The 21,523-nt window shown below is 31.3% G+C and overlaps 2 protein-coding genes and 1 pseudogene across 3 annotated transcripts; 1 reads left to right on the top strand and 2 right to left on the bottom strand.

The window, feature by feature from the left end:
• Positions 1 to 4,849: 4,849 nt before the first annotated feature.
• On the bottom strand, positions 4,850 to 7,196 carry LOC114374641. Of its 2 annotated transcripts, none has more exons than XM_028332307.1 (2): positions 6,615 to 7,196; positions 4,850 to 5,315 (listed from the first exon to the last, which is right to left on the bottom strand). In XM_028332307.1, the coding sequence occupies exons 1-2, from the start codon at positions 7,074 to 7,076 to the stop codon at positions 5,226 to 5,228; spliced, it is 552 nt and encodes a 183-aa protein (XP_028188108.1). In that variant the 5' UTR covers positions 7,077 to 7,196; the 3' UTR covers positions 4,850 to 5,225. The 2 variants fall into 2 exon arrangements, with proteins under 2 accessions (XP_028188108.1, XP_028188107.1); XM_028332306.1 differs by having other exon boundaries at positions 4,884 to 5,299; positions 6,615 to 7,195.
• Positions 7,197 to 9,303: 2,107 nt separating this feature from the next.
• On the top strand, positions 9,304 to 17,028 carry LOC114376320 (subtilisin-like protease SBT5.6). Its single transcript, XM_028334399.1, has 9 exons — positions 9,304 to 9,447; positions 9,543 to 9,741; positions 9,814 to 10,005; positions 10,252 to 10,363; positions 12,723 to 13,284; positions 14,311 to 14,408; positions 14,492 to 14,849; positions 15,172 to 15,388; positions 16,256 to 17,028. The coding sequence occupies exons 1-9, from the start codon at positions 9,358 to 9,360 to the stop codon at positions 16,795 to 16,797; spliced, it is 2,370 nt and encodes a 789-aa protein (XP_028190200.1). The 5' UTR covers positions 9,304 to 9,357; the 3' UTR covers positions 16,798 to 17,028.
• Positions 17,029 to 17,249: 221 nt separating this feature from the next.
• LOC114376321 lies at positions 17,250 to 21,083 on the bottom strand (annotated as a pseudogene).
• Between the last annotated feature and the right edge of the window lie 440 nt (positions 21,084 to 21,523).

Below are 21,523 nucleotides of genomic sequence, written 5' to 3'. Positions count from 1 at the left end.
CCTTACATTTAAGTACCTCAAAACTGAAAAAAAGAAGAAAAAATAGTTAAAATGGAGATGGCCTAACCTTCTTCTATAGCACTCCCTGCGTTTACTTTTTCCATGGCTGTTAGTGTTCCGCAAAAATTGAAAAGCCGAGTACCACACAAAATTAAAATTTGCAGGTACCTGGAACAACGGGGAATTCGAATTCGAAAGTAAAAAGTTAACGAGAAAATGACATGAATCCAATGGACGCCAGCTTCATCACGCTAAGTCTCGCTATCCTCCATTTATTAAGAATAATGAATTTTGTTTCATTTTATACGTACGGCATTTTAAGAAATTGAGAATATATTAATTCTTTCAATTTCATGATCAGATTCATCTTTAAAATATTTTTACTAAATAAAATGTGCAAACTTATTAATGAAAATAACATTTTGAACGATATATAGTAGAAAATAAATTCACTACTAAATGTAATTATATTTTAAAGTTTTGTTGATAAGTATTCAAAGATATTAAGTCAAAATTGTTTAACAATAATTAATGATTTTGTTTCATTCTTAATGAGATAAATATTTTAATTTTAATTTTAATTTTAAATTCTTTAACTATTATTTATCAGCAAAACATCAATTACAAAAATGAGATAATAAAGATACAAGGTTGATTGAATGATTAAGAAGGAAAGAAAAAAGAAAAAGATTGTGAATCTAATCTTTCTACTAACAAAAATTAATAAATTAATAATTAATATTTGTCGATTAATAAAAAAACAAAAATGAAATAATTCGTGTGCATTATCTTTCTTTTACCTTAACTATGAAATTTTAAGATATTTATTAATAAATATCCTTAAAATATTAACTAAGGTAGGAAATAAAAACATGCATGGCGTTCTGAATGAAAAATGAAATGCTTAATTATATTATAATTAAAAAATTATTTTTATACTTATTTCTTTTAATAGTTAAGAGTATTTGATAAAAAAAAAAAAAAAAAAAAACTTAGAGACTAGATGCCTTGAGATGGTCGGTCCATGCCTTGAAAGTAGCCAACTATTCATAAATGTTACAACTTGATAGTAAAATTTAATGATTTTGGCTGTCGCGTATATGCATTGACTAACAAGTTGGATTTTTAGTATTAAAACATGAACAAAATTAATTTTTTATAATATCTTTCTACTTAGAGCATTTCCAATGACATAAGCATGGTTGAGTTCTTTAACTTGCTTTGCTTTTTGGCCCTACAAGCTAATTAGTCGCATGAGATTTAATCATTCTAACAAGTTTTCTCTCCATGGTATAATTTTTAATAACTTCAAATAAATCTTATGGTTTTCTCACAATTCTTAAGGATTGTTAAGAACAAAAGCATCAGTTCTTATATAAGAATTGTCACATCAAATATTATAATGATAAAAACTAGTTCTTAAGTTTAAAAATCACATAAGCAACTCTTATTAAAAATTCTTTTACTAGATAAATAAAGTATTAGGAATATCATCCATGGATACCTAACACATGGAGGGAGAAAGGAAGAAGTATAAACATGCATATATATAGGTGATACATTATATGATAGAGAGAAAAGAATAGACAAAAATAATAAATGTTAATGATGTGTTTGATATAATAATTTTTATATACCATTCCTTTTATGTAGTATTAAATGCTTTTAAATTTTTTTAAGAAATATAAATCTATTTACTTTTTCCTTTGAAGTTTTCTTCATAAAATATTTGGAATATCTATTTACTAATCTTGCATTTTAGCACAGTTGTTGCATAAGACCGTAACTGTTGCTTAATTTCCTTTAGATTAAGGAGTGAAGCAAAATTATGTACTCACAACCTAAAAGACTAATTAATTTAATTAAGTGGAAGAAAATCATAACTAAAGTATAACATTTAATTTATTTCTTTATTTTTGTTCTATTGAACGTGAGATTTATAATATACGATTTGAGTGAATTCACTCAACCAAAAAATAGTTGGAATTATGTGAGATGGAAATTTATGCTATAGCTATAAATATATAGATAGAACTATTGAACTATGGTCTATGGATATTGGATAGACACCTCCCTAGCTATGTGTTTATTTCTCCCAATTGCCTTTGTTCGTATCCATATATCTATAGCTATGTGACTGTATAGTGAGTCGGTTAATGAGAGAGAAGAAAGAGCAAGGGATTAGGGACTATGTAGAATTAAGGTTAACAACTGTAGTTAATACTTAACTATAGCCAACTATGAAGTGTGACATAAGGCTAGCACCTTCTTCGCTACTCACAATTCAGTTAATATATTACATTAGGTACCAAATTTGACCCATTTGCAGTTTGTCAATGTTGATAAGCATCAAGCATGTCAACCCGGTAGTATTAGGATCCCTCCTAAGTCCTAACAAGTTAATGTTAATAACTCTTGTTAGTTGTAACAACTATCTTATAGCAAATTGATGTTATATGTTTGAAGATCTTAATCCTAACAAGTTGATGTTAATAACTCTTGTAACAATTATCTTGTAGCAAATTGATTCTATGTTTGAAGATTTTAATTCTCGATAATATATTTTTGGGTCAAATAAATTTTTGGTCCCGATAAAATTTTAGATTTCAAATTTTAGTTTATATAAAAAAAATTTGTCTATTTTTATTTGTCTTGTGTTTATTTTATTGCTCATAATTAGTCTATGTAGAATTAATTTTTTTGTTTTCTGTAAAAGGGACATTGTTGTTTATTTTGGATCTTTAGATGTTGACTTGTGTTTCTCTATGTTAATTTTTTTAATCTTTATAAACTTAATTGGATTTTCGACCCTTAAGGCAATTGTGCGATTTTAAATCTTTGGGTTTTAATTGTGACATTGGATTTGTTAAGTATCACAAATATGTAATTTTAATTTTCAAATTTCAATTGTAACAATTGAATCTCCCAAGTATAATAATTGTGAGATTTTTGTTCCCCAAAAATTAGTTTCAATCACATAATTATGAAATTTGACAAACTAAAATTATACCATTACAATACTAGGAGATTCCAATTAGCACAATTAGAATTTGAAGGACTAAAGTCACATGTTTACCATACTTGAATGACCTAATTGAGACAATTGAAACTTGATACTTAAGAGACTAAAATCATATGATTACAATACTTAAGGAACCAAAATTTCAATTTAGTCATCTTGATGTTCATGATTTTCCTATTGTGACTTAGTGAATACTAGTTTCAGGGAGTCCTACATGAACTAAAAAGTGTCCATGATAACTTGTTATCCTTCCTTCTGTTACTGCACCTAGTGGCACCAGATATTATTGAGAGAAAATAATAATTTGACGCCATTCTCAAACTTAATTTGGTTACCCTGAATAAGCCGCTTACATTGTATTTTTTTTTTTTATTTGCTACTTATTTCAATAGTTATTTTACGTGACATATAACTAATGTATGGCCTGATTGGCCCATTAAGATAAGTGGATTAGCACTTTTGAATTTTGCTGACTTTTAGGTATTGGACTACATGTACATGCATTGTATAAAACATTATACCCTTTTCTCTTCCAGAAGTGTATCTCCAAAATTATAAACTATAGTTTTAGAGATATATTTTCAGAATAAATATATTTAATTTCGGAAAACAAAAAAGGATGTACATGAAAATGGTATAATGGGAGTCGGGAGGTAGAATGGGGGGTTAGCAAAAATGTGGGTGAAAATAACAAGAGCCTAAAACATATTGGGGGTTGTTATTGGCACTACCTAAATTGTTATTGGCACTACCCATGTGGTACATTCTAGCTACAAATTGTACCTTGGACGAAAACATAATGGAAACATGTTCCTTTATGTAAATGAAGGTGAAAAAATCAAAACATAATAAAAATACAATTTTATTGCACACTTGCTCAACGAAATAGTGTTTCTATTATTTTGATTTTTTCACCCTCATTTATATAACAAAAGCACATTTTCATTACACGCTTAAAAATTTACGAAACAAAATTGAATTTTCATTTTTTTGTTTTTTACAAAAAAAAAAAGTAATTCTATTTTTTAAAATTCCCACCCCTTCCAAAACGGAAATGTAATTTCATTTTGACCAAAAACTAAAATGTCCTTTCCCCTCCCCAGCCCTTTCCCTGTAGACAACACAAACACAAACAACATCACAAAACACTTAGATTTGTTTTGGATCTAGGCTAGGTGGGAGTTGTGGGAGGATGGGTGGCACTGCGGGGACCCATTCACGGGGTGGGGGAGAGACTTTGGGATTTGAGGTAAAGGGAAAGGGGTGTGAGGATTTTGATGAAATCCTAATCTACAGATCTAATTTTTAGCATCAACAAACTGAAGAATATATTTGAGACTCTCTATAGTCCTCTATCATATTTGGTGAGTGAGCAAAAGAGAAATTTTCCAAGGTTGGTAGTACCAATAACAAGGGTTGGTAGTGGGAATAGAATTTCTTCTACTTTGATCCAAACAGTTTCGATCCAATACCTCTATTTTGATTTTTGATAGAATTTCTTCTTACTATAAGCTGCTCTTTGTGGCACCTGGAAAGGAGATAAGCCTAGTGGTGGTCGCAGATAAACAATGAAGTGGAATCTCTGGCTTACAAGCATGAATTGCCATGTTGGAAGAATTTTTGCCCAAACAAAAGTAGGCTATTATCTATCTATTTAATATTTATGTAGTTCTTGTTTGGGCTAATTTCACAGAGAATACTTTTTGATAATTATTTTGTTCTTTTTAAATTAAAACATGAACTAAAAATCCAGGAATGAAAAAAGAAAACAAATGCTGAGGGAGAAATAACATTTAAATGTAAAAGTCATAGAGAGAGAAATGAAAATGAAGCTAAAGATTCTGCTGTAAGCTTTATCCAATTGAATGAAATTCATATCTAAGCTTCTCTCAGACAAACTTTATAACCAACACTTCATGTTCAGAATTTCCTCGTTCAATGGTTATAACAGTAAATTTAACCGTTAATTCATGCTGAAATATAGTATTCCAAGAAAAACAAACTGAAAAAGCAAACAAAGAAATTGAATTTGGTCACTTATAAGCAAATGAAGCAGTTATAATCCTTAAAAAAACCTCAGTGTGGTCCAAAATTGTTTCACATTCCTAACTATAGATCATGGTCTTTATCACGAACAGGAAAGAATTGCAACAACAAATCCTTGACAATCTGAATCAAAGCCTTTAGATCATTGTTACCCAATTCAAGGCAATCCCTGATTAATCCACCTTCCACCACCTCTTTCTGAAACGTCTCCCCTATTTCCCTCATCACTCCCTGTCATTCCATAATGCTAAAATCCCATCACTAACGCAATAACCACGTACAACAATGTTATGTCTGTCATAGTATATAACAGCCGTTTCGCTTCTTGTGGCAAACTTCTTAATTAGTAGATAAAATAAATTAAATTTCTTTCATGAGTTAAAATTAATTAATTTATATATAAGTTAAAGAATTTATTAGTAATGCACTGAATGTTTACAATATCTAATTACAATTAGTTACTGATATAACTTTTAACGTAACATAATTATTGTAAAAAATACTAACAGACATAACAATTATTTTACACTATCAAGTAACAATACATGATCCTTTTTTTCTAAGTTAAAATCAGTTTTTTAAAATATCAAATAAAAAATTTATAACTTGTACATGTATTAATAGTTTAAATATGTTTTTTTTTACTGTAATTTAGCTTTTATTGTTTTTCGTTCTTTCAAAAAAAATTCACTTCAATTCCGGTACAAATGTGTTATTTTGTCCTAAATGCGCTTTCAGAAATAACGTTGAATTGTAAAAAAATAGTTTAAACAATGAAAAAAATATTATTTAAAGTGATTTAAGACAAAAAAAAACATAAATTATAGAAACTAAAGCAAAAAAAAATTTACATGGATAAAAAATAAAAATAAAAATTCTAAATTGCATGAATGAAAAGAATATTTAAACCTATATTAATTTATCATATAAAAAATTAATTTATCTTATATTCTTATTTTATTATCTTATTATTAAAAAGGAGTTTAGTCATTAACTTAGACATAATAAATAGCAATATAATAAAAAATAGATTAAAATAAACTTTATATCCTCTTGTTTTATTAAATTCGTGATTTTAGTCTTTATTTTTTAATTGAAATATTTTATTTCGCATTTAAAAAAATTATAATTTTAATCATCTTTTAATTGAGATATTTTGTTTTTTTTTTTTTAAATTAATTTTAATTTTCTTATCAATTTCAGATTTATTTACAGTATATTTCTTTAATTATTTTTTAATAAATTAATTTTATCAGCAATTAAATTATTTTAAAAAAATCTTATAAATAATAAATAAACACATCACAATCAATATTTATAAACTACATAAATTAACATATTTAAAATTCGACCCCAAAAAATAGAGAAGATAAAAATACTCGATTAATAAATAGGGATTAAAGTCACAATCTTTTAAAAATGAGAAATAAAATATTATAATTAAAAAAATGGAAGATTAAAAGCCCAAGTTTGAAAAAATATAAATTGCATTTTAACCAAAAAAAAACAAAAATAAGCAAATAGTTGAAACGCGCGTTTTACGTACCGACTGGCCAAGCGCTTTGAGGAGCTTTCTGGAGAGGGACTTAAAGACGGTGAGGACACTTTGGTAATTTCGGGAAACCCAAGCGGACCTTTCCGCGACCGATTCCAAGCGAGTCAACTCAGTCAAGCCCCGCAGCAACTCGTTCATGTCGGAAACAGCGCCGTAGAGGTCCGTGAAGGACATATCCGTCCACGACAATGTCCAGAGGAGCTTCAAGAAGCCGAAGACGGTTCCCTGATCGAGGCCGTCGGCGATGGATCTGGCTCGATCGGCGCCGGCGACGTCGCCGCGTGCGGCGCGGAGGTTGGCGACGCCGATGAGGAGGGAGTGCGAGAGGGAGAAGAGGTTTCGGTAACGGAAGTAAGAGGAGAAAGAGAGGGATTGGGAAGGAGATGGTGCTGTTGTGAGGATAATGAATGCCACGAAGAAGACGGTAATCGAGTTTGATCGAACGGTTGCCATTGGATTTGGAGCTTCAAAGAAAAACCATGGAATTGTTAAAGTAAAATCCACTGTTCATATCAGATTTGGGCGGTGGGACATTGCTTCGGAAATGGTCTACTTACTCGGGTCGGGTCACTCTTATAGTAAATATATATATATATCAAATCTCGATTGTTTAAAATAATTTTGACTTTTTCAATATTGTTTTTCTCTAAATTTTAACTACTTCATTTTATTTATTCATTTACTTATATTGATTATACTTTTTTTAAATATTAAATAATATTTAATTATTTTTTCCATAAATTTTACTTGAATTTAAAAATAGTCATAATAAGGGATATGCATGAGTTATGATAAACATTTTAGTATTTGAATTCGACTAATAATTATAAAAAAAAGAGCAGACACCCAAAAAGAAGTAAATTATAACGATACCTTTGAGGTTTGTCTTATTATAACCGATATTTTTTTTGTTTTTTTTACTTTTAACCACTTGTTCAAATCGTGTTTAACTTCTGCTACGTTCTTATCTTTTTTTATGTACACTAAAATTCTCATCCTTAATTATGTTGTAGGGTGGTGCTTATTTGAGGTTGAGATATATTCTCTTAATAAACATATATTTGGCTGGTGGTCTGCTGTTATATAGAGACTCACTTTATGTATGTATCCACATGAGTGTGTGAAGATACAAGTCATCTCATCCCATGAAAGATTTTGACAATCTTTCTAAAACACTTGTGAGCAACCCAAAGTGCGTATATAAAGACCTAAAATAATTATGCAAATATTTTATCGTGGAGCCTTCACAATATTAAAAGTAAGATATATATTGTGGAAGTCTCATTTTAAGTCCATTAAGTTAAGTTCAAAAGTAATTCGATAACTTCTTTGATGCAAAGTGTTACCTCACTTCGATCACTACATGATCATTCAATCTTTTAGTACATTAACACTTAAGCACAAATCCTTTATTTTACCTATGATAGTTTCTTTTACTTTAACGATGTCATTAGTGAGAGATTGTAGAGTTAATAACATTCGAGTGTCATTTATTTTCTTATCTCAGATTTTATTATATTTTTTTGTGATTTTTTTATCTGAGACAAATTTTCTTTATATTGTAAATGTTATTCTTGTTCTCTTAATTATATTGGTTATTAAGTGATGATGTATGATTAGATGATGACATAAAACTATTTTAAATATACACGATCAATATTTAAATTTTATTTTAAATGCTTTTTGTCTTAAAGAAAAATAAAAACTATTTTTAAAAATAAAAATAAATAAATAAACACTCAAACCAAATTTAAGTTTCACTATATAGTCCGGTTAAAGATCCTCTTAAAGCTAGTATGAAAGTATATAATATTGTACCGTGTTAAAGTTTTTCCCCCTCAAGCATTTTAAAATGTTCTTGAATTAAAAGTTTAGAAAGAAAAAAAAAATTGTTCCCTATCATTATTTTATCTTATTTGTCCAGATTAATCGGATACTCGTACCAATTATTTTAGACTTAAAGTCATTTTCTTTTCCATTTCTCAAAATGAAAGGAAAGACATATATAGTTACAACTTACAACCCAGAAGCCAGAACCTTGCATGCATGTCTTCTTTGACCGCATGCTCTGTCAGTCCAGTCCTGACATTAGTACTTTCACTCACCTCTTTGATTCTGGGAATATATGAACTTTGTTTTAACTTTTAACCTTTTATTTTTATTTTTTTACTTATTTTTATCTTTTTTATATGTACGAATGAAAAAAAATACATGCATATAAGATTTTTTTTCCATTTGCAAATTATACGTAACCGGCCGTAACTATTCTCAAACATTCTCCTTTTATATAGAGGAATACTAGCTTTTTGTGTCAGTAAAAACTAAAAAATTCAATGGTTTGACCGTAAACTTTTGAGACTTAGTTTTTCACCCTCAGTCTAGATAAGATCATGAAAAATGATTAAATTTCAGATGGTAAAATTTTTTTTTTAAAAAAAAAAAAGATCTTGTTAATATTGTGAGAATCTTCAACAGAAAATTATTTAGTTCAACAGTATATAAGTTACATTATCCATCAATGATATACCATACCACTCACGAGAGTTATGTCTTATGCAGAAAGACCTATGAAAATATCATACCTTTAAAATCTTGTCGTTTAATCATTTAGCATAAATTTAGGTCCCGACTCTAGAGACTAGAGATAAGGGCCAAAGCATTGGTTAGAGATTCGTGTAACCCCTATTGACTATAGTATATAAATATCTCATTATCATATTGCGTTTGTCTACAAATGGCAATTAAGAGCATCATTCCCGCAACTTATTTCCTACTCTTTCTCCACCTACTCCTTCCCTTAGCTTCATGCATCAAAACAAAGCAGGTACTTCATTTTTATATCTACTAATTCTTCTTAGTCTTTTTAATCCTCTTTTATTTCTCATGTGAAACAATCTTTGATTTCTGCGGTTCTCACAGGTTTATGTAGTTGAGTTGTTTGGAGATCACACTAGTGATGACAAAACACTGCATGAAGTTGAGAATAGCCATCACTCTTATTTGCTTTCGGTGAAAGAAACTGAGGAGGAAGCCCGAGCTTCCCTTCTTTATAGTTACAAGCACAGTATCAATGGCTTTGCAGCATTGCTTACCCCAAAAGAAGCTAATAAGCTCTCAGGTAAAAATAGATAATTCTTTCACAGTTTTGGTCTATCTATCTATCTAACGTAGAAAAGAAAACATGGAACAGAAATGGAGGGAGTGGTCTTTGTGCATAAGAACCAGCCAAAGATCTACTCTTTGCACACCACAAGATCATGGAATTTCGTGGGGTTAGATGGGCCTTTAAATCCTTGGGAAGAAGAATCCGATCACACAGATGGAAACTTGCTAGCCAGAGCACAATATGGGAAAGACATCATAGTAGGAATGATTGATAGTGGTATTTTATCTTCTTACTATGTCTATGGTTTTATCCAGCATATTACATAGTATTTGTTTTCTTTGTATCGATCTCCTACCATCATATTAGCTATATATCTTATTTCACATTTTTCTTTCATTTCTTTTCTGTATATAGCATTACTCTAATTCAGTAGTCTCACACAAGAGAGCAACGTGTGTGTCAGTGCTATGTGCGTGTCTGCATGATGGTATGTGATGACTGTGCTTTTAATTGCAATTGCAGGTGTGTGGCCAGACTCAAAGAGCTTCAGTGATGAAGGGATGGAGCCAGTTCCAACAAAATGGAAAGGAGTGTGCCAAAATGGAACTGCTTTCGATTCGTCTCAATGTAATAGGTGACTGTGCTTTTCCTTATATCACGCTCCAACTTCTACTTTTTTTCTCTCTATTCAACAGCCAATTTTAGTTCATATATATGGATATATTCGAATTGTTTTTACTGGCACTGAATAAGGAATTTGCTTTTTGCTAGTGAACTTGGGTAAGACATATAATTTAAGGTTGAAGTTATATTTCACAGAAAATAAAGACTTAAATAGTTTGATTTCACAGAAGGGTAGTGATAGCAGTTTTTAAAATAGAACAGTAAATTTGTGATTTTTTAATCAAGCTTCCATCTAACTTTTTAATTTTTATTGTTACATATGTATTATAATGATGACAAGACAATTGCCTTTTGTTATGAAAGTTTTTCAAATGAACTTTGGAACCTTTGAATAGGTTTCCTTTATGAGTTACCCAACATTAGTAGTTTCTTTTTTCATTTATTTAATCTTGAATATATAACGAGTGGCTTAAATTGTACGAAAGTAAAAGTTCAATTCACTATCTGTTGCATAAATTATGATCATGTCATTGTCAAGGTGTACATATATTCATTTTAAAGATAACCAATTAAATAAGGAAATGTGCATAGAGCTATATACCTCCATTGCCTTACGTGCCAAGGAAGAATACATTTTTAAGGAATAATATTATGAGTTATCATTTTTATATTATATACAAATGAAAGTTATTCACAATTATTTTTCTATTTAATAAAAAAAATTGAACAGGTAACATAGAAAAATTCACTAGGAAAGAACATGCAAAACATTATAAAAGACGATCCTACTGTAACTAGATTCAAAAGAACCAACGTAACATGTTGGTTTCTTTAGATATGGTCCTTTTTTAGTCCTATATATTTCACTAACAAATTTTCTAAGACACAATGATAAGGTCAAAGAAGGCATTTTCAAATCCAACTTTGGCGATACGTGGGGTTAAATTCTCAATAGAATATCTATACAGAGCTTGCTCGTCTAGATGTATATGATTTCTAGCTTTTTTCCTTTTGACTTAATTGTTTTTTGGCTTCTTTTATTTTTCATCTCGTGAGCCTCTCAATATGTATTTCCCTGTCTTCTTTTGTTAGTCAAGAAAGAGTAGTGTGTGTGTGTGTATCTCTTCCTTTTTCATTTTTGGCTGTGTCAATGTCGTTTTTCTTGGCGTGTGGTGTGTGACTATAATATATATACCATTCCCATAGTCTAGAAATAGATGATTGAAGGAAAAGAAAAATGTTCAATTATTGAAGAGCTCCACACTGAAATGGTCAGTGCATGCCAAAACACACAAACATGTGCACGAGAGAGAGAGAAACTGCCATGTAAACTAGGGGACAACGTTTTCATCTGTATGTATTGGGACGATAGACTGATGAAAATTATGTAACTCTGACAAATCTTGCTTTGGTTACTCGTGATGTTTCAGAATCTGAGTCTATGACTCTTGGCCATTTGAAAGGGAGTGGCTGAGCTAAAATGATGGAAATTTTCTGTCTTTAGAAGGGGTGGGTGTCTTTAGTCTTTACAATAAGAAATGTCATATTTATATAGTATTATTTTTTCTTTGTTTCTTTTTAACTTTTGTTTTGTTTTCCTATCTTTCTCTGATTTGTAAAAAAAAATGTATAAATTTATTATATAAATATTTTACTTACAAAAATAACAAATTGGAATTTCTAAATATTACTAGAGCCTTTTACTAATGATTGCCGACGAAAATTATTAAAAATTAACAAAAAAAAAAAAACAAATCATTAACAACCTATGGTATACTTATAACATTAAATATTTTTAATAAAAAAGCACTTGCATTTTTTTAATTATTATAATAAAAGTGATATATATAATGTGTGTGTGCACTTGTATTATAGCTAGCTTATTGATATTCTATGTTAGCACATATAATCAGTTTTACATGTCGTGAAACACATTTCAATATGAAATTTATTATTGAAATTAATTTAAATACATATTAATCATATTTATTGGTTCAAAATCAATTGTATATATAAAAAATAAAAATGATTTCACCAAGATAAAATAAATTAATAAAGTAACTAAAGTTTATGTTTTAAGTCCACTAACAAAATTGCTATTAATATTTACGGTAAACGAAAGTCTTATACATTAATAAAAAAAAGTCACATGTTAACAAATTAAAAGACCCAGTGTTAAAAGGAAAAAAATTAAAAATTTATTTTAGGCCTCAAGTCCAAACCAGCTATAATTACCTTAGGAAGATATGGAGAGGACAGCATCCCCGAATAATATGTTAAATAGTACTAATATAAATAGTAAAGATTCTTAGCCTTTTCCATCCTCATGAACCATAACTTGAAGTTGCATGTATATACAATTGGTGCAGAAAGATCATTGGAGCACGTTACTACTTGCATGGTTACCAAAGTGCATTTGGCCCTCTTAACGAAAAAGAAGACTACAAATCAGCACGTGACAAAGATGGTCACGGAAGCCACACAGCTTCAATAGTTGCAGGGCGTGTAGTTCCAAATGCCTCAGCCATTGGAGGCTTCGCCAAGGGCACAGCCTTAGGAGGAGCCCCTTTGGCCCGTCTCGCCATATACAAAGCATGTTGGCCAATAAAGGGAAAGTCAAAACACGAAGGGAACATATGCACAAACATTGACATGCTTAAAGCAATAGATGATGCCATTGGTGATGGAGTTGATGTTCTAAGCATTTCCATAGGGTTCAGTGCACCAATTTCATATGAAGAGGATGTGATTGCTAGGGGTGCGTTGCATGCTGTGAGGAAGAACATTGTGGTTGTGTGTAGTGCTGGCAACTCTGGCCCTTTGCCTCAGACTTTGTCAAACCCTGCTCCATGGATCATCACTGTTGCTGCTAGCACTGTGGACCGTTCTTTTCATGCTCCAATTAAGCTCAGCAATGGAACAATTATTGAGGTAAAATTAGCCATGTGTGTCTGGTTCTATACTGTGTGCTTGTTTTGAATTACTGTTTGGAATCCCTGAATGCACGTAGAAAAAAAAGTGTGTTGATAGAAGCATCCATTTGTATGTTCTGCTGCTTTCAAACAGTAACACAAACATACCTTCTTAGTGAAAATATTCAGAGTAGTTTTTACCTTCTATGGTGATTTTGACGTGGCTTAATTTTAATTGGAAACGTTCAAAATTGATGTGAAGTCAAATAGACACTAGGAAGAATTAGACTTAAGTAAAAGGGAGAGAATAAAATTTTTTATTATTAAACTAAGAGAGATATATAATATTTATTAAAATAAATAAGACATTAAATTATTAAGTTTATGTTAATTTATTGTTCTATTTTAAAAAATTATTATATTAGAGAATATTTATTTGAAATACATACATACACACTTATAGATATGTAATCAAAATAGTTACTATTAATTAATATTTTAAATAATATATTATACGTTAAAAAATAAGATGATAAAGTCACAATTAATTTTTAGTCATGTAAAATTTAGAGCTGATATACTTTATAAAAAATTTAAGTTTAATAGTTGAATTGATAAATTTTAATTTTTTATAAAAAAAAAAATTGAATCTGAATTTTTTTACAATCATCAAAATTTTCTTCACTTCAAATACATCTGAATGCTATTTTTCCCTCCAAAAGTTACATTTTTTAAAAATTAAAATTTTTGTGTTTATACTTTCAATAAACAATAGAAGAATTGGTAATTAAAATTTTCACAAGATTGGTTAAGAAGATTTATTTCCAATATTGAAAATTGAAAACCAATTGAGCCAATGCCAGTTCTATGTACAGTAATTTCTCAAAATCACATGATCCATCCTGATCAATTCTTGTAAATTACAAGATCCACTATAAAAAAAAAAAAAAAAAAAAAAAAAAAAAAAAAAGTAGAGTTAATTTTTATGGCTTCATGATGAACTTTAACACGTTTGAATTATAATTTTTGTCTATGTTAATATCAGGGTCGATCTATTACTCCACTCCACATGGGAAACAGCTTCTACCCATTGGTTCTAGCTAGAGATGTTGAACATCCAGGCTTGCCTAGTAACAATTCTGGGTACTTTTTCAGCACTACTCTTCATATATTCTGATTGTGTGACTAATAATAAATTGAAAAGGTTTATTTAACTAATCGTGCAGGTTTTGCCTAGACAATACCCTTCAACCCAACAAGGCAAGGGGGAAGATAGTTCTCTGCATGAGAGGGCAAGGAGAAAGACTGAAAAAAGGCTTAGAAGTTCAAAGGGCAGGTGGGGTTGGTTTTATCCTTGGCAACAATAAACTAAATGGGAAAGATGTACCCTCTGATCCTCATTTTATTCCAGCCACTGGGGTGTCCTATGAGAATTCCTTAAAACTTATTCAATATGTTCATTCTACTCCAAATCCAATGGCACAAATTCTACCAGGAACAACAGTGTTAGAAACCAAACCAGCACCCTCCATGGCCTCCTTCTCTAGCAGGGGTCCAAATATAGTTGACCCCAATATTCTGAAGGTACTAATTCTCATATGACTTACTTTACTTGATCACTATATCAATGTCCTTTTTTTATTCTGTTTATAAGAATATTTTGATAATTAATCTGTCTCAAATCAATGTCCTTTGCTTTTTTGAGAAGACAGATTTGGTCCTAGATATGTCTGCCACAGTTGTCTCTATACTTTACTAGACATAACAGTTGAAAGTTGAAACCTTGTGTTGTGTCATCATGCAATTGACTTCTCTCTTGTACATATATATATATATATATATATATATATATATATATATATATCAAAAGTAACATCAAATTTCTTTGATCATTTTGGACTATCAGCCTGACATTACAGCCCCAGGAGTAGACATATTGGCAGCATGGACCGCTGAAGATGGCCCCACAAGAATGACATTTAACGACAAACGAGTGGTTAAATACAACATCTTCTCTGGAACTTCAATGTCATGCCCTCATGTTGCTGCTGCAGCTGTTCTTCTCAAAGCCATACACCCTACATGGAGCACTGCTGCTATAAGATCTGCCCTGATGACTACAGGTAACTTCAAGATCAAGATTCACACCTCTTAATTGGGTACCACTACCTTAGATGATTCACCTACTTCAATTCTAACAGTGGCTTACATAGTGGCAGTTAATAAATATGGTTTGCTGCTAGACCTGATCATATATAAACCAGTCTAATTTGAAAAACCAACAAAAAAAGTGATATCAATCAAAGCATAATGGGCTGCAATTTGTCATCTATATAAGGGGAACGATTTATTTGATCTGTTTATGTGGCAATAATACTTTGCAATTATATTATGAGAAATTCTATGGTATCCTCAGAAATTTAAGAGTTTTTCTGCTATTGTTGAAGAACTCTTCTCTCTCTCCTTTCTCTCCTTTCTCTTCATGTGTCCAAACTCATTTAACTAATGATCCAACAAACAAGTTAGCAAAATTTTTAGATTTCTCTGCCTACCATAACAATTCTCTTATATTATATAACAAAAAGAATTCAAAATTTGAGCGCATGTTTAGTTCTACGTTTGACAATATTGGATCCGTGTCGAGGCAGACACAAGCATTCAACGTGCAAATAAACATGGGCCAACTCTATATATAAGGGGAATGATTTATTGATCTGTTTTATGTGGCATTAATACTTGGATATCATATTATATAACAAAAAGAATTCAAAACTGAAGTGCATATATATATAGTTCTATGTTTGACATTATTTGATCCGCATCGAGGCAGAAGCTGCAAATTGTAGCTTTTGTGTTTTTTCATCGTGAAAATGCTGCTAGATGCGCGTATTTAATGTGCAAACAAACACAGGCTAACTTGATCATGGTAACAAGTCTATTACAACATCATTTTGAATTTTCCTGATCTGAATCATTTTCTCTTCTTGTAGCCATGACAACAGACAACACAGGTCATCCATTGACTGATGAAACTGGAAATCCGGCGACGCCTTTCGCAATGGGGTCTGGCCACTTCAACCCCAAAAGAGCAGCAGATCCTGGACTGGTTTATGATGCCTCCTACATGGGCTACCTTCTTTACACTTGTAACCTTGGAGTAACTCAAAACTTTAACATTACATATAACTGTCCAAAGTCATTTCTTGAACCCTTTGAGCTCAACTATCCATCCATACAAATCCATAGACTCTATTACACTAAGACTATAAAGAGGACAGTCACCAATGTTGGTAGGGGCAGGAGTGTTTACAAGTTTAGTGCGGTGTCACCAAAGGAATACTCCATCACAGCCACTCCAAACATTCTGAAATTTAATCATGTTGGGCAGAAAATTAACTTCACCATCACAGTGACAGCAAATTGGAGTCAGATACCAACCAAGCATGGCCCAGATAAGTACTATTTTGGATGGTATGCATGGACTCACCAACATCACATTGTAAGAAGCCCGGTGGCAGTGTCTTTTCCATAAAATAACATTAAGTCTTCTTATTTTCATTAATTTATTGAAGTGCTTTTTCCTTCTGACATTTTCTTATGCTTTCCAAAGGCCAAAGGCCAAATAATTGGAGAATCTTGAAGAGACAGGATACAGATTATGAGTGGTTGAGCTAGGACCATATGCTTAAAAATGTGAAAGTAATGTTATTTGAGGATTAAATACAAGATCAACACTAATGACATCATTGTTTTTCTGCCGCTTCGTTTCTTTTGTACCCTCTCTCTCTCTCTCTCTCTCTCTCTCTCTCTCTCTCTCTCTCTCTCTCTCTCACGAGAAATTATTCTGCATATTTTTTTGGCAAATCTTCCTAGCTAGTTGACAGCACTCATTTGTTGAGCCTTACTTTAGGCACTCTCCAACAGGCACCGATATTTTGTGAGGATCTTTCAATCGCTTTAATATATATTATTTGTAAAAAGAAACATTAAAATTTGGGAAGGACTAATATGGGTGTTAGTTTCGAGTTGGTAGCTAAACGCCAAAAGAAAATCAAGCATAAAGAATCTAATCATTGGTTTGGCATGGGTGTTAGTTCTCATTGGTTTGGTTTTTAAAAAGTAAGAACCCGAAGAGGCAAAAACCAAATCAATAGAGATCAAATTTAATTAGTTCAGAACAAGTTGGACCCGTTTGTGTGGAAAAACAACAACACTAAACACTAAACAACTTAATTAATTTGATTCAATTTGTCAGCCTCATTAGGTTGACCCAGTGTAAGGAATATCCCTAAACGCATAATTAGTACAGGCAGAACTTAGAAAACAAGTTTCGACTGTAGACATCAAATCTTATATATCTAACATTACAACATTGTAGTTTTTCAATTTAGGGTGCAGCCCAATCCTTCAATGTAGTACCTCTGATTGATCAGTAGCTATGTTGGACCTGGATGCAGGACAATGAATCAAATTGGTGAGCGACTAATGCAGCAGGAGTAGAACGCAAGATAAATTGCTTCGAAACAGCAGATCCCAGATACTAAGATCTAGTGGTGTTATCATTGACATGTACTTATTTACCCATTTCAATTTGTTGATTCATTATCTTCCCATGCTTCTGTTCTAACTCACCCGTTCACCATTAAAGTGAATGTACTTCCATTTAAGCCCATATCGTTTTATAACCAGTTTCCACTTCTCTTCTTCACCTAGTTCTCTAAAGGCTCTTGCCACTCTCCTGACCGTATCTTCATCAGGTTTTACCCGCAACTCCTCCATGTCTGCAAATACCTGAACTTACAGATAAGATAGCAATATGTTAAGGCATAGAATAGTTAAATTCAGAATTGCAGAATAAATTCATGTAAAGGTGCAGTGAGATTAATGGTACAAAGAAAGTTACCTCTATAATCTTATCCAGCATATTATGATGATCCTATAACGAGATCATCCTAGAAAACAATCTTTTTGAGACAGAGCGTATGTGGGCATGTATGATCATATTCCACGACGATTCTGCCACATCTACCCTCTTGTCCATATCAAATGCCAGAAGAAGGGTGTCATATGTTCCCATCATTGCTCCTTGGCCTTTGCTTATCATCCACTTAGCTACCTGAGAATTACCGAAGACTAATTATTTTCCATTCCTCTTAAGTATCCAAACATGAGATCATTCACAGAGCACCATAAGTACATTTAACTCATACATATATGTGTATAATTGCCAATCCTGAGATGTCAGATACATGTAGTTAAAAGTTAAAACTTATGGATATTTATACGAACTAAACGACCTGGATAGCATTCTCAAAAAATTGATGGATTAAACATTATTAAGAAGAAAAGAGAAAAAATTAAAACATATGGATATATGTAACTAGAATACATACTGTTACTTCAACAGCCGAGGGAACATTTTGATGATATAATGACCATTTTCATTTATGTATTAGTTATTACTTATTAACTCAAACCATATGCTAAACTTAAAGCGCAACTCAGCAATTTCAGCATTAGTTAACACTCAAATTCATTTATCAAAAGTTTTAACGATATACCATCATCCTTCATTCATTTCATGAGGATATGAAAATTTCAAATCCCTGAGAACTTTAAACAAAGGGATATCAGTTCTAGGGGGTTGTTATGAAAACACAATTTTTCAGTCATCAAACAAACACAATATTTGTTGTCAAATATTCTTTAAAAATTCATAAAGGCAAACAAAGCACTTGGTATGATACAAAACAAGAATTCTTTAGAATAGTTATGATCTTACTTGAATTGCACGAACCCAGTGACCCCTTTTCCTTAAGATTTTTTAAGCCTTAGACACTGCAATCACTGGGAACTCTGTTTCCCAAGCTGTCCATTTGTCTAATGCCCCATAAACAGCCTCTTTCTCATTAGGGAGTTTATAAACCTGTCATTTCAAGTTTCACAATGCACAAGATCAAAATTAAAAGAACCCTCCCCTTGTTCATTAAATTATTTTCTTGGTACTTTTTCTATAATCAATTCATAGTATTTAATAAATGGTCCTTTTCATATCCTGTATTACCAGCTTCTCCACATTCATCTGCACCTCCATAATCTGATAACTTATAAGAAATCAAGAATCGGTAGAGGAATTGAGGGAAAGTTGAGAAAACTCCAGAAACCAGAAGAAAAATAAGAAAAAGGAGATAAATCACTCTTTGTATTGGAGTGAAATGAATGTGCTCAATCTATAAACCGATAATAACAGTATGCTATATCTAAAAAGTAAGTTACAGTTAAAGATACTAAAAAAATAACTGAATCTAACTAATCCAAACTAACCCGTAACTGGCGGACAAAGTCTAATTTTGAATACACAGGATGATAAAATATCAGATCATGGCAGTGCTGATGAATGTGGAGAATCCAGTAATACCCCAAACCTAAGATTCTGAATGAAAAGGATATCAATGGGTAGGCAAACATACAGTCCTAACAAGAGCAAGTGCCTTTTGGCCAGACTGAGCAGAATCTCTACTTTTCCACAAGTGGTGCTCTTTCTTTCCTGTTGTCTTCTTCCCTTTTCTGCATTCCAGGTAAAACAAATCATTCATATAACCAAGAATGCATTAGAAGATGATGAAAATAGAATGAATAACCTACTTCTTCTCCATGGGACTACCACCTTTGTGGCCAAATTTGGATTGCACAACCGTGCAGCGGATACAACTTGTCTGCAGTCAAAGCAGAATATTTCAAATTTTCAAAGCCAAATACAAGAAATGCAATTATTAATGCTATTTTTCTAGAGCTGTTGTTACCTTGGCGAGGCGGTTACTGTAATTGTTGAGAATTTATTCTCCAACAGAAAGGCTCTTGTTGGGTCTGTCTTAGCCTGAGTCAGAAGAGAAAAATACGTGATTACAACAATACAACAACTTCTTTCTTGGTGGAAAAAGAAACACCATTACCTGACATATTCGTGACAGGAAAAGAGGGGAAACAATTGAGCTTTCACATGTCATGGCCATCATGCTTTTCAAATTTGGGGATATGTGTTTTTTGACAAAGTGGAAGGGATATGTACCCTCTACTCCCTGCACTTCAACAAACCTCAATCATTCCTTTTCATTGAAGAAGACCTACCATAAAAACTTTGCCATGCCGTTTATCAGTATCACTTCAGTTTAACAACTGCACTCCCAAAACTTATTCTTTGGTCCTAAACTTAATAAAATCATCAAAGAAGCTTGCTTACACTCCTTTAGACAAGTGTGTGTGTGTGTGTGTGTGTGTGTGTGTGTGTGTGTTTTGAACTACATTGAACTGGGTACTGAACCTGATCATATATATAAGGATATAACAAGTATATATATACATAGCGTGTTCAAAACGAAGAAGTAACTGTCTTCATTACATAATGACCCACGAAACACGTAGCACACTAAATTTAAACCAGTAAAATGACCGTATTCAGAGTCGTCTCTTGTTATGGTTTTGCCCAAGAATTTAAATCACCTGCATTCAACAACTAATGTACTAAAAGAGAAATCGCTCTTCAATATGCATGAAACAAATCATAGTAGAAGGGAAACAACTTCCCTTGGACGCAATTGATAGCATAATAATACTGAGGCTAACACTTACCCAATAAAATAAAAACAAAAAAATCATCTCCTCTCGGTCGATTTTTCCTTAGCGTCACAAACGAGGGAAAATTTGCAGTATTTCATATGCTCTGAAGCGATGCACAACTATTTGCGCGCTATTGTTGTTCTTCTCTCTCCTGCAATCCTGGTGTTAGGCGCACTCAGCACAATTGTTCACAATTGTGTGTGATCCCCATTTTTCTTTTCATAAAATTGATAGATTGGTTTAAGCAAGAATTAAATTTATGAACAATTGACAGAATTAACAGGTGAATTATGTTATAAAATAATTAATATCATTATATATATAATATTAAAATTTTTAATATATATTTAATGCGTATGTAAATTTAAATAATAAATTTTATAATAATTAATTTTGATATAATAATTAATATGTTTACATATATGAATTTTTATGAAACTTATGCTTTTTATTTAAAATTTATATATATATAAAAATATATTATTAGATCAAAATCAATTGTAATAAGGTCAAAAAACATGATTTTTATTTACAATTTATATATATGAATAAATTAATTATTAGATCAAAATTAATTGTCACAAAAAGTATCTAAATTTACATGCACATTAAATATACAATAATTATTTTATAACATAATT

The sequence above is a fragment of the Glycine soja genome, chromosome 11 (genome assembly GCF_004193775.1).
Source record: "Glycine soja cultivar W05 chromosome 11, ASM419377v2, whole genome shotgun sequence".
Lineage (NCBI taxonomy): Eukaryota > Viridiplantae > Streptophyta > Magnoliopsida > Fabales > Fabaceae > Glycine > Glycine soja.
Note: the sequence above shows the minus strand (reverse complement) of the source record. Positions and strands in the feature narration are given on the sequence as shown.

Bases quoted from the DNA above. Each gene is read 5' to 3' on its own strand.
- LOC114374641 (XM_028332306.1), bottom strand. From the start codon at position 7,076: ATGGCAACCGTTCGATCAAACTCGATTACCGTCTTCTTCGTGGCATTC. The intron at 5,300-6,614 runs GTACGTAAAACG...ATGGAATGACAG, and splicing joins TCAAAGCGCTTGGCCAGTCG to GGAGTGATGAGGGAAATAGG.
- LOC114376320 (XM_028334399.1), top strand. From the start codon at position 9,358: ATGGCAATTAAGAGCATCATTCCCGCAACTTATTTCCTACTCTTTCTC. The intron at 10,364-12,722 runs GTGACTGTGCTT...CAATTGGTGCAG, and splicing joins GATTCGTCTCAATGTAATAG to AAAGATCATTGGAGCACGTT. The intron at 15,389-16,255 runs GTAACTTCAAGA...CTCTTCTTGTAG, and splicing joins ATCTGCCCTGATGACTACAG to CCATGACAACAGACAACACA.